The following is a 12,592-nucleotide window of genomic DNA, read 5'->3' on the forward strand; positions in this document are numbered from 1 at the left end:
CCGTCACTATACTGGGGCATCAGGACCCACATGGACCTCAGGGTGAGCGCCCCCAGCTGGCCCCAATAACACCTCTTCCAGCAGCAACCTTAGTTTTTCCAAGGAGGTCTCAAATCCAGGTACTGACCAGGCTCACACCTGCTTAGCTTCAGTGGGTTGCCAGTTGTGAGTTGCAGGGTGATATGGCTGCTGGCAAATAAGTTCTTGATAATGCAATAATTGTTAAATTAGTGAGTAGTTTTAAATTAGGAAATCACTCAACTACTCAGATTGTACATGCAATATACCTTATATACTAAAGAAGAACTTCATTTCCTGGAGGCCACCATTATTTTATAATTTGTAACTTCCTTTTTACTATTGGACTGAAGAGCTGTCACTCCTCCAACATGACGCCCCTCTCATTTTGTTCCTCATTCTTATCTTGAGAAGGAACATTTCCTGTAAAGGGCGTCACTGGTTTGAGTGACGTGAATTACTTGAAGTCCGGTGTTATGTCGGATTTTCTTACTTTGTGCAAACGCACTTTTTTTTAAATTGTGTAATCGGTTTTTAGAAATTCTTGTAACTTTTTGTGGGCAAGAGGGAGACCCGTGAACGGCAGTTTTTGAATACTGTTTCGGAAATTTGAAAATAAGTACAGAAATGAACAACTCTTGAAAAACAGAAGACGTACAAAAATCAAGCTATTACTATTTTGTTTTTTAAGTACTGGTGCACAGCTTTAGTTAACTGCGGTATTTGCGTGCGATTGAGCAAATATGTCTGAAACCGATTCTTATGGTATTCCTTTAACAGCGCTAAATGTTACTGTAAGAAAAAAACTTAGTCTTTACTTAAATCCGAAAACAACGGTAGCTGCTGACTGGACGACTCTGGCTGAAACGATGGGTTTCGATTATCTGGAAATTAAGAACTTTGATCAGTACCAGGACCCCACCAAGAAGATATTGGATGAGTGGATGTCCAGATGCCCAGAAGCGACGGTAGGAAAGCTAATACAAATGCTTAACGAAGCAGGAAGGGAAGATGTGATTACAGATCTTAAACCTATTATAGGTGAGTCTTCGTATATTATCCTGGAATTTATAGGTATAAAAAGTTTTTAAAGAATTGTTAGGTTGTTATTTTTTATGTCAGTTACAGGACAGTATAGTAGGATACAGGATAGTAATTATATTACTATGACGCCTTAGAAGATGTTTTCTTTTTAATATTTACCTTGCTTGTAATAGAGCAACTTTAGTATTGTTTTACCATTATGTTTTATGGGGCCACGGGCTTTCTTTACAGGTCCAGCTAGAATACATAAAATCTCAATGTTGATCCTCAGTCCTGGGTTTAAAATCTCTCAGGACTGCACCAGATCTGGGCTTTTATCTGCAAACACATGTGCAACCAGGAGAGGCATAAATGAAAATACAAAGCAAGCTAAGGCATACGATAAACAGGGCTCGTATGGTATCACACCAAGGTGAAAACTACAAATTGCACTTGTTTATTAGTGGACTGTATACAGTGCCTTATACAAAGTATTTAGACCCATTATTAAAAGATACAAAGTGATGATACACATTTTTTAGACTTAATATTTTATTCAAAATCGAAATGCTCAAACAGAAGACTTCTGAGGATAAGTTAAACTACAGTAAATGTCAACAAACACCAAACTGAAAAACAAACAGAAAAATTACATGTATGTTCAGACCTATTAAATAAATATTTGGCGGAAGCACTTACAGCCACAGTTTTTGGGTATGACTACCAACTTTCTACACCAGCTTGGTACACTTTTTGCTCATTCTTATTGGAGGAATGGTAAAGCTCTCTCAGGTTGCCTAGGAATCTCTTACAGGTAGAGGAATCATTCCACAGATTCTCAATAGGATTCAAGTCAGGACTTTTACTGGGCCACTCAGAATAATTCCTTCTGATTCTTCAGGCATTCCAGTATAACCTTGGCCTTGTGCTTTTGCTCATTGTCCTGATGAAAGATTAATTTATCCTGCCGTTTTAGATCTGAAGCACGTTTTCTTCTATGAATACTTTGCTCCATCTATGTTCCCATCAGTCTTGGCATGCTTTCTGCTCCCTGCTGATTAGAAGCAGAACTATATTTGAACTATATCATAAGCAGAACATTCTTGACAGATGGATGGTATTATAGACTGAGTGTTGGGTTTGCTTCAGATGTAACACTTTGCATTCAGACCAGACGTTTCTAGTTTTGCCATGTGTGACCACAATTACATGTTTGTGGTATTGTTTAGGTGCTTTGTTGAAAGCTTCATGCAGTACATGTGATTTTTTTTTTCAGTTCCAAATAGTTTCCTTTGTGGTGTGACCTAGATGTATTCTTTCATATCGGCTACTAGACTCTGTAAGTCTCTTAAGGTCCCCTTAGGCTTCACAGTTACATCCCTTAAACGGTTTCCTCCTTGCCCGGATGCACTGTTTTAGGCACACAGCCTGATATAGGCAGTGCCTGGGTGCCTTCTGTAAGGAAGTGTGGTTCAGCACCATATCCAGACGGTATAATCTGGAAGTAAGTGGAGAAGGACATCAGGGGAAGGTACAGCAGGAAAGGATGGGTTGACAGACATGGGGTGGGGATGGCGGTGATCCGGTGCTCGGGGGGCGTGACGAAGGCAACTAGTCCAGGGAAGTCCAAAACAAGAAATCCGGGGTGCAGTCCAAAAAGTCCAAAAACCAGGTGATCCATCTAAGACAAGACAGGGTTAAATTCCGGAACAGGATCCGGAACCGGAACAAGAAGTTAAAGAAAGTAATTTGGCCAGGCGCTCTGAGCCCCGGACTCAGACTTCAGGACGCCGTGAGAAAGCCTATGCGGTGGGGTCTCTCCTGGACCCGCTGGTAGGTGGGATTCCGGGCATCCATCTCCCAATGCTGAGCCAGGAATAGTGAGAGTGCCAGGCTTAAATAATGAATCACAAAACAGGTGGCAACAGCACATAATCAACTAAAATACGAAAGTGTCTGAGCGCCCTTAAGAGGAGGGATCCCAACTGTGTCCCCTTCGTCTTCTTATCCATTTCACAAGGTTCATGTCTCGCCGTCTGTAGCCAGAGGGTGCTCCTACTCTGTCCTGTCTCTAGTTTCCTGTGCTTTGCTCTCCTTCCGGTGTCTCTCTCTCTGGGGCTATATATTTTGGGTCTTTCATTCACCTTTGCTCAGCATTGACGTTCAGATGTCCTGAGACCCGCCTAGCATCAGGTCGCCGCTCCGTCCGTAGCCTGAGGGCTTAGGATTCTATACGACAATTCCAGAACTCTTTGCACTGCAGAGCCCGGGCTATCTCCCCGTTCCGCCGCTTTGCATAGGGTCTTTTTCCGCTCCCCTGCCTCTCCACAGTTTGTTCCTTCCGACTTCCGTGACAGATTGCTGAGCCATCTCTGACCCCGCGAGCGGCACTTTTTGTCTTGCCGCAGTTTTTTCTTTTTTGCTCTGGGCTTTTTTTTTCAGTTCTTCTATTCTAATCGCGGGATGCTACTCCAGACTTCCGTGCCTGTGAGCGGGTCATTCTGTGTTATGCTGTCCCGACATACACTTCTGAATACCTGGCTTTCCTCGGGTTGTCTCTCCCGGCACCATGATTGAATGTTGAGCTGGCTCTCCTATCCTTATCGCTGGATATCACTCCGGTCATCCGTGTCTGTGGGCGGGTCCTGTGCCTGGCTCTCCTCGGGTTGATCACTCTGATATCAGTGATAGGATGTTGAGCTTTTTCCCTGCTTTTCTATTCTCAGTGCTGGATATCACTACAAGCATCCGTGTCTTTGAGTGGGTTTTGTGCCTGGCCCTCCTCGAGTTGTTCATTCCGATATCAGTGATAGAATGTTGAACGTGTTTTGCCCAGTTTGCGGTATTTTTCCCGGGTTTTTGTTTTTATTTTTGTTTCTTGCTTGGTGTTTTGATTTTTCACTTCCTGGTTTCCTCTTCTATTTGGTTCCCCTGTTCCCTGTGTCTCGGAACTTTTGGTTCCTATCTGTTTTTTGTTGTTTGTTACCCTGGTCTCCCAGGTTTATGTTTGTTGTGGTTTGTGCTTGTTTACTTGTCTTTTTTGACACCTTTGTCTTCTTATCAATTTCACAAGGTTTATGTCACGCCCTCTGTAGCCAGAGGGTGCTCCTACTCTGTCCTGTCTCTAGTTTCCTGTGCTTTGCTCTCCTTCCGTTGTCTCTCTCTCTGGGGCTATATATTTTGGGGTCTTTCATTCACCTTTGCTCAGCATTGACGTTCAGATGTCCTGAGACCCGCCTAGCAGCAGGTCGTTCGTGGCCTGAGGGCTTAGGTTTCTATACGACAACTCCAGAACTCTTTGCACTGCTAAGCCCAGGCTATCTCCCCGATCCTCTGCTTCGCATAGGGTCTTTTTCCGCTCCCTTGCCTCTCCACGGTTTGTCCCTTCCGACATCCGTGACAGTTCAAAGATATATTAAGGGTCTTTAAAATGTTTTTACACCTCTCTCCTGATCTGTGCCTTTACACAACTTTGTCCCCGAGTTGTTTTCAAAGCTCTGTTTCGCCAAGGATGACTTGACTGCTGACCTTGGGTCAACCAACGGTACCTAAGGTCTATGATGAACATGGGAGAGAATCCTTTAAGATGTCATTAGTATCCTGGTGCAAAGTATGAAATGCAGATGTACAGCTTGTATTGCTTCCAGCAGTGACCACTCACACTGTTAACCTGTGACAGGAGATGCCTGTTGATCAGCCCTGTCACTGTCATTCTTACATTGTGTTCTTGTTGCACCTATAAATGATCTGTTTGTCTTGATGCACAGTATATGCATATTTATTTCTCACTGATAAAGACATGGTGTTGTAGCTGTGATATGACAATCCCTATGTTAATAGAATGGTTAATAGAAAAGGTATATTATATGAAAATAACCTTCAGTAATATCATGTATCCTTCTTACCAATGTTAAATTACTTAAAGGGGAACTGCAGTCCCAATTTCTCAGACTAGTTATTAAATCTTGGTCACAAAATAAATTTATTAATGGAATAGAAACATTTTAAGCACAAAAACGTGAACTTTGTGAAAGTATTTGAAGTGGCTGCATTGCCGCGGACCTCTAGTCTTGCCACAGGCAGGAGTGAGAGTTCCCACAGATTGTGACATGAAGTCAGCCCTCCCTGCTCACTAGTCACCGAAATCACTTAATCGCTAGTGTAATGCGATTTACAGACGACTAGGTACAGGTTGTGTGGCAGATATTTGCAGATATTTGTGATCTGCATGCAGAGTTAACCAGTGAGTTCTATTTGTCGGCAAAACCGTCTCGAAGTCGAGAGCAATGTTCCTACTGGAGTAAAAGAAATGTATTCACAAGCCTGTTTGATTACAATGCAAGAAGGCCACTTCACGTCACCAGTAGTTTTGTTGTCTCGTTCAGATTTGCAAAAAACGGCACTGCGCATACTTGGAAACAGCATCTATTTTGTGAAGGAAAATGTTAGGTTTTACCAGATACTGTGTAGACCTTAGTTTTATTGTGGTTTAAAATGCACTCATCAATACTGATTCCTTCTAACCCCAAAATATAAAAATAGCATTGCAGTTCCCCTTTAATTGAATAATATTTTTAAAATGCACTCATCAATACTGATTCCTTCTAACCCCGAAATATAAAAATAGCATTGCAGTTCTCCTTTAATTGAATAATAAATGGGTGGCGCAATGGCACAGGGGTTAGCATTGCTGCCTCTCAGTGCTAAGGCCCTGGGTTAAATTCTGTCTGTATGGAGTTTGCATGTTCTCCCCAAAGTTCACTTGGATTTATTCCTACCACAGTCCAAAACCATACTAGTTGATCAACTGGCTTCTAGAAAAATGTGTCTGATACAAATAAAGTTCAAGAACACATCCAAAATGATATTTCAAAACTACTACGTGGTGAAGAATTGAGAGAGAGCCCAAGATGCCATCAAAATCAGAGCTTACCACTACTGGGGGAGGTTTAGGTACAGAACTGGTTCAGAGCGAAGTTATTTATTGATTTTCAGTTTTATATGGGGTTTTGTATGGATATAATAATTACTAAAAAGGCTTGTTCTAACTATTCTCTGTGAAATATAATTACATTATTAAATATTGTATAATATCATTTTCTTTCACTGAAATATTTTCGTGTTATATAAGTTAAATGCAAAAACGTTTGTCGTAGGCTTTTTTTCACATGGATTCCTGAATCCCCTCAGATGACCCCTTGAAGCATGTTTACCTAATAATTGCAGTCTCCTCTAATCTCCAAATTCTATGTTTGTAGACAAGGATTGTAAGGATTACCTGAGGAAGAAACAGATGAAGGAACCCCCGGTGCAGGTTCCGGAGGTGACTAGTTGTGGGCCCAGGACGCAGGAAATCAATGGCATTACAGTTCTTGATGACCCGATGGGTGAGTACAGACAATAGTCTGCTAGTCAAGAACTTCAACCACAGCCTGAGTGACCTTACCAGCTGTATGAACGGAGCCAAACCACCCGATCCTCTCCTGAATGTTTTATTTCAAGCATGTACAAATTGATTGTCAAGGAAATTGTGATCTGAAAGAGACTTTCAATTTTAAGCAATTCAATTATTTGAATTATGACTGAGAGGTCTCCTTTTGCTTTTAGAGTGATGGAGATGTTCATATGAAACTGGTTCCTCTGAAATTGTTTTATCTTATCTTTCCGCTGTAACCCAAGCCTTTTTCACATATTAAATGGGGCAGTTGTGTAATGTGCTAATCAGCCATCTGACACTTAAATGTCAGTGGACTTTGTGTGTTTTGAAATAGATAAGGCAGTCTGTTGAGAAAAGCACAACTGCGGCTAGTGTTCATTCTGACTCGGATATTCTGGTGTGTTTTAATTTAAGGGAGATGCTTTCTCCTTTGTCATTGATGATCCTGTGGTTTCAGGTCACATGCCTGAAATGTTTGACGCCTTCATCTGTTACTGTCAGAATGACATTGAGTTTGTCCACGAGATGATCAGGCAGCTGGAGCAGACGGAGTACAAGCTGAAGCTCTGTGTCTTTGACCGGGATGTCCTTCCAGGCACTTGTGTGTGGACCATCACCAGTGAGCTCATTGAGAAAAGGTGAATAGCCAGTATTCAGGCACCTCTCAACCCCTTTAATGCATTTTAGGCAGAAGCTTTTTAACATGTGGGAGATACCTTGTGCTGTTTTTACTGTGTTCTGGCTGCGGCAGAGAGTCCTTAGGAATAAGTAAAAGTGTAGGTGATCCAGGACAAAAATGATGGGATTCTAGACAATGAAAGGGACATGTCTGATGTACTAAACATGTACAGTATTTCACTCAGCTATTCACTGAGGAAGAAGCCAACAATATACCTCAGGCACAGAAAGACGTTACATAGAAGCATAGCATAGAACAGGGAACATTTTCAGGTAATATAGTTAATATATTTTTTTTATTTTTTATTCATACACAATCACATACAAGCAATACTCTGATAACAGGTCTAGACACAATGCCAATCTAACTCTTTCCTTAAGGAAACAATCAGTAAAGCGTCACCAAAGACAAACTGCTACACAAACATGGTAACTCTTTATTAACTAAGCCAAGCCTCATGCAGTGGAAGTAGGTAAAGATAAAAATGCTGCTGGAAGTTAGTGCACCTGTATACAATCCTGCTGTGCAGCCTGTGAGTAGCCAAATGTAATCCAGTAATAATCATAATAAATAATAATGCACAAATAAGCAAAATTGTGACTATTGAACTTGGTGTATATTACATCATCATATAACTTTATATTACATACATGTCTTATATTTTGGGGGGGGTGTCTGTTAAGCAAAATTAATTGATGTTTGTTTTCTCGAAGGTGTAAGAGGATGGTGGTGGTAATTTCAGATGATTATTTAGACAGTGAGTGCTGTGACTTTCAGACCAAGTTTGCTCTGAGCCTCTCTCCAGGTAAGGGTTCATGCTGTATGTCTTAGTGGTTTCCACCCTGGCATTCAGTGCAATGCTAAAATTCCTTAATATATTCCTTGAGTGCATATGGTGTAAATTGTATATAGTTTAAAGTTTGCAGTGATGCAGAGATCTCCATCTCTGGTGCTGGAGACCCCTAATCCATCAGGTTTTGTAGGTCACCATTTAATCACCCGTTTCTAAATATGTGGAACAATTTCATTGTGATCCATTAAAGAGGTGATTGCTTAATTTAAGCCCTTTAGAGATCACTAAGAACTGCAATCTAAGTACTTTTCAGCCCTTAAGGACCAGAGTTTTCTTAATTGAACAGATACTGTGCTTGAGTGATTAATTTAATCATCTTACAGGTTTTGCCAATCTTTAAAAAATGATGACCTGTATGACTAACTGGATAGAGTCTCTCCAGAGACCCTTGTAATAAAGTGTCACAACAGCTGTAGAAGGCTCTATCCCTAATTATGTTTTTTTTTACCTTTAGAATGGGTTTTGATAATTTTCTTACTGGAATGTTTTTTTTATAGATGTATTAGCAGTAATTCTTTGTACAGTACTGTATGCCTTAATTACATGTTTCTCGACATAGTCATCTAGATGCTTATGTTGATTTAAGGCATGTTTTATATTAATAAGATTAGGTCATGGTGGTAAAACATCAAAAATTATATATTGTTGTTGAGAAATGCACATTCATATTGTTTCATACTACGTGATAAAATTAGAAAATAAGCAATGTCAAATCAATATCACAATCAGAACCTGACTCCAACTAATAAAATTAACAATAATTGCACCCGGTAAAACCAGGTAACACTAAAAGGAAAATTGCACTTTTTGTTGGTTTCTGCAGCACAGCTTGCTAATAAAGTAATAACCAGGTTGGCATGCTTAAACTGGACATACAAATTACAACTACAGAACACAAGGTTTACAGCTATATACAGACATTAGAGTCCTGGGAGTACCAGAACTCTGCAGTCTACAGCAACAGAAAACACAAAACTCTTCCTCTAATTGAGACTTAAATATATTATAGAAAGGGGGGAACCTCTTGGTGCTTATGAGTATGTTACTGTTTTAGAAGTACCATCAATACATATACTGTATTTCAAAGCTAGGCTCTTAGCAAAATACAAGTACAAGTAAAGCTCATTCTGAAACACTGAAACGGATCTGAGCTGCAAAATATTGTAAAAAGTAGCTTTTGCTAGCTAAGATGGCCTAGAATTTTGTAGTCATTTTATGGACGTTTGACTGGCTTGCATGACAGGCAATAATAGTGTACTATCTCAACTCTGACTGGTGTTTTGTTTGTGCACCACCCACTTGGGTGATGAGTGGTAATCATTAAGATAAGACCACTTTATTGGCCATATACAATTTCTTGTATTAGGAATTTGTCTTTTTACATATCCCGACTTGCTCTCCATGAGACACAAAGACAGGGAGAGAAGCTTGGGGTAAGAAAGCAGGGTCAGCCATTTTTACGGCGCCAGTGGAGCAGTTGGAGTTAAGGGCCTTCCTTAGGGGCCCAACGGAGTAGGATTCCTCCGCCAGCCGCGGTATAGGAACTGGCAACCCTCCAGCCACAGGCGCAGATCCTTAGCCACTGCACCGCCACTTTATGTACCACTATAAAGCAGGACAGGCTTATAAGTGCAAAAAATCACTCATTTAAGTAAGGGGAAGGTTTACGTTGCTCACATTGTGCAAGCCAGTAGTGTAATTTAGCCAGGACATCAAAGTTAACATGGCACTTCTGAACAGTGCCATGGAATCTTAAATATACAGATTGGCAGGGTCTTAGTTTAACATCTCATCCGAAAGGTGGTACCTTCTACAGCACTGTATTTGTGGATCATTATACTGGGAGATTGGTATTGGAAAATATGGTTTTTAAGGGCAGTGGAGGGAGGAGAGGGAAGGGAGCTACATGCTGTTTTCTGGAGGACTCCCGTTCCTTCCTTGATTAACTTGTGATACCTCATGAGATCAGGCTGGAAGGTAGCAATGCTATTTTGGTGCAAGATTGGACTCAGTCTCTTGCTAGATGTATTTTGTATTCTTTTGTATTTCATCCTGCTTTGTATTTTATGTAAGTCGAAATTTGCTTCTTCCCCTGCTTCCAGGTGCTCGTTCGAAACGTCTCATTCCAGTTGTGTACAAGACCATGAAGAAACAGTTTCCCAGTATTTTACGATTCCTGACACTCTGTGACTATACCAAGCCCTGCACAAAATCTTGGTTCTGGATCAGACTGGCCAAGGCTCTAGCTCTCCCTTAAGGTTATGGATGACGATGCCAAGCCTGCAGAGGAATGTTGTTCAATACAGGACCTCGGTGCCAACAGAGAAATGGTACATACAGAGGAATGTTTCACATCCCTACTGAATCTTTGGTACAAAACGGTTTTGATTTACCATACTTGCATATAAGCAAGCTCTGGTGGTAGATGACACTGAATGGAGCAAACTACAAATACTGATGCATATAGCCAAATTGAATTTGAGGTATTTCCCATAAAACACACCATATTCCTATAAAGGTGTTACATGTTACGTTTTGCTTTATGGTGCCAACCTGTGTATCAGTTTTCCTAACTCTGGAAGATCTACTGTACGCAGTAAAGCAGTGAAGACAGTGTTTATAAAAAAACTTGCTGAAGAGAATGGATAACATTCACTCAGTGCCATTGTTAAAGGATATGATCTTTTGTATCACATCAAGTCATTAGTATTGACCTTTTCCTTAAAAAAAACATTTTGTTACAAGGTGTAAATATTTTCTCAGTTCTTCAGACAAAAGTTTCTTGTCTTGTTGAAATGTTGCATCATCATTCTGTACATGATCTGTTTACTGGGACCACAAGGCTTTGGTCACATGCTTTTTATTTTACAAGTGTAGACAAACGTCAAAATAAATGTTGTGAAATTGTGCATTAATGTTCTGTATTTCCATTTATATTCTTTAGACTTCTAGAAGGGCCAAATCAGCTTAATTCAACCATGTTTACCACTATTAATCCAGGTTGAGTGACTTCTATACAGTTTTGATTTTTACCATGCTTATTTACTGTAGTTTTGGTCAATCCTCCAACCTGTCTAGAAAATTGCCCCCACCCCACCCCCACCATCCTGTCCTCCTCAAATATTAGTGTTGTCTGTGAGAAAACGCACAGATCCCAGAGTTTTAGAGGGTTAATTTGCCAGTTTACTTAATATAACCAAAGCGTAAAAACAAAGAGTACTGAATCTTTTATCTTAATCATCTTGTGACGATGAAAATAACATTTTTTTCATGCAGTTTACAGGATTAGGTAATAATATGAAAACAGTGTCAGGCACAGTAATATCATGAGTCTGTACTGGCAGGTGATTTTCTAATCTTAGTCTGTGTTCAGATAGCAATAAAACAGTGCTTCAAGCTTGTATGATGGAAACTCCTTTTTAACAGAAATAAAACAAAACAGTAATAATGCGCAGCTAACTAAAAACCCTGAATCCGATCTTAAATGCAAATTATCCTAACGTACACAAAAACAACTGCAAGCTGGCACATGAGAAACAAATATGCTTAATTAGTCCATGCTAGATTTTTGTCGTTTTTGTGTATATACAGTATACAGTATGTTAAATGTTACATTGTAGATGAAGCCATAAAATGTTCTGCAATTCTAATTGTGTTATTTTTGTTGTTACTTTTTCACAGATTTGTTAAAACAAATGGTCAAATATTATTTCCTATCAAAACATACTTTGCAAAATAAGGCAGATTTTTCTTTTTTTGTGTTTTTTTCTGTGCATTATATACCTAGCGTTTATCATGTTGGACATAGAGTGAAAGCCACGAGACGTGGGGTTTTGTCCAGTAAAAATGTTTGACTTGTATTGATAAAAATGTAGTGATTGCAGTGTATGAGTTATAGGTTGTGTTTAACAGGAGATAGGTTTTTAAGTAGTTCTACAACAAAAAAAAGGAAATAGAAAACCTATTTTACCATACTTCCCCCATTGTTTAAGTAAGTATAAATTTGGAGATAAAAATGTAAAACATTTGTGAACATATACTGTACACACATATGTACTCAATATGTTTATATGAGTAAGGAGGGCAGGGGTGATTTTTATGACGGGTTTGTTGAGTTCAAAATGCATTCAATCAAATAAAGAAATGGCCACGGATTTCAGTGATTGTTCCTGCCTGCTTGATTTTCAATGGCACTCGAGCTGGATATTCTTTATGATATAACGATCTTACTATTCTAGCATAATTGTTTCTAATGAATTACAGGACCTGTGAGAAGAATTCATACTTAAATGCTCTTGTCTTTTGTTAACCAGGGTGAGAGCGTGCACTTCAGTCTCGTTTCCTTTGGAGGTGAAAGAGAAAAATGTCCAGGGCCTGATTGGCGTTATAGTCTGTCTGTTTACCAAAAGTTCTCTTTTACACACATGGCTTTTAATGCACCAGTTAGTACACTATTGACTGGTAATAATTATTCTCCTTTCTGCACTCACTGGCTTCAAATGTTAGCAGGATGCTGTTTGATGAACCCTCTGTTTAGCCTCTAAACCTAAAATGTAAGGTTTGATAATAAACTAACATGACT

General features: G+C 39.8%; 1 protein-coding gene across 2 annotated transcripts; it reads left to right on the forward strand.

The window, feature by feature from the left end:
- The first annotated feature begins 444 nt into the window (after nt 1-444).
- Nucleotides 445-12,169, forward strand: myd88 (MYD88 innate immune signal transduction adaptor). Of its 2 annotated transcripts, none has more exons than XM_006634197.3 (5): nt 445-1,059; nt 6,300-6,428; nt 6,936-7,116; nt 7,871-7,962; nt 10,113-12,169. In XM_006634197.3, exons 1-5 carry the CDS (start codon nt 762-764, stop codon nt 10,265-10,267), a joined length of 855 nt encoding a protein of 284 aa, XP_006634260.1. In that variant the 5' UTR covers nt 445-761; the 3' UTR covers nt 10,268-12,169. The 2 variants fall into 2 exon arrangements, with proteins under 2 accessions (XP_006634260.1, XP_069047321.1); XM_069191220.1 differs by having other exon boundaries at nt 880-986.
- Nucleotides 12,170-12,592: the final 423 nt, after the last annotated feature.

This window comes from Lepisosteus oculatus, chromosome 6 (assembly GCF_040954835.1).
Source record: "Lepisosteus oculatus isolate fLepOcu1 chromosome 6, fLepOcu1.hap2, whole genome shotgun sequence".
NCBI lineage: Eukaryota > Metazoa > Chordata > Actinopteri > Semionotiformes > Lepisosteidae > Lepisosteus > Lepisosteus oculatus.

Excerpts from the sequence above, each read along its gene's own strand:
- myd88 (XM_006634197.3), top strand. The coding sequence starts at position 762 with ATGTCTGAAACCGATTCTTATGGTATTCCTTTAACAGCGCTAAATGTT. Across the intron at positions 6,429-6,935 it reads AGTTCTTGATGACCCGATGG|GTCACATGCCTGAAATGTTT; the intron begins GTGAGTACAGAC and ends CTGTGGTTTCAG. Across the intron at positions 7,117-7,870 it reads AGTGAGCTCATTGAGAAAAG|GTGTAAGAGGATGGTGGTGG; the intron begins GTGAATAGCCAG and ends GTTTTCTCGAAG.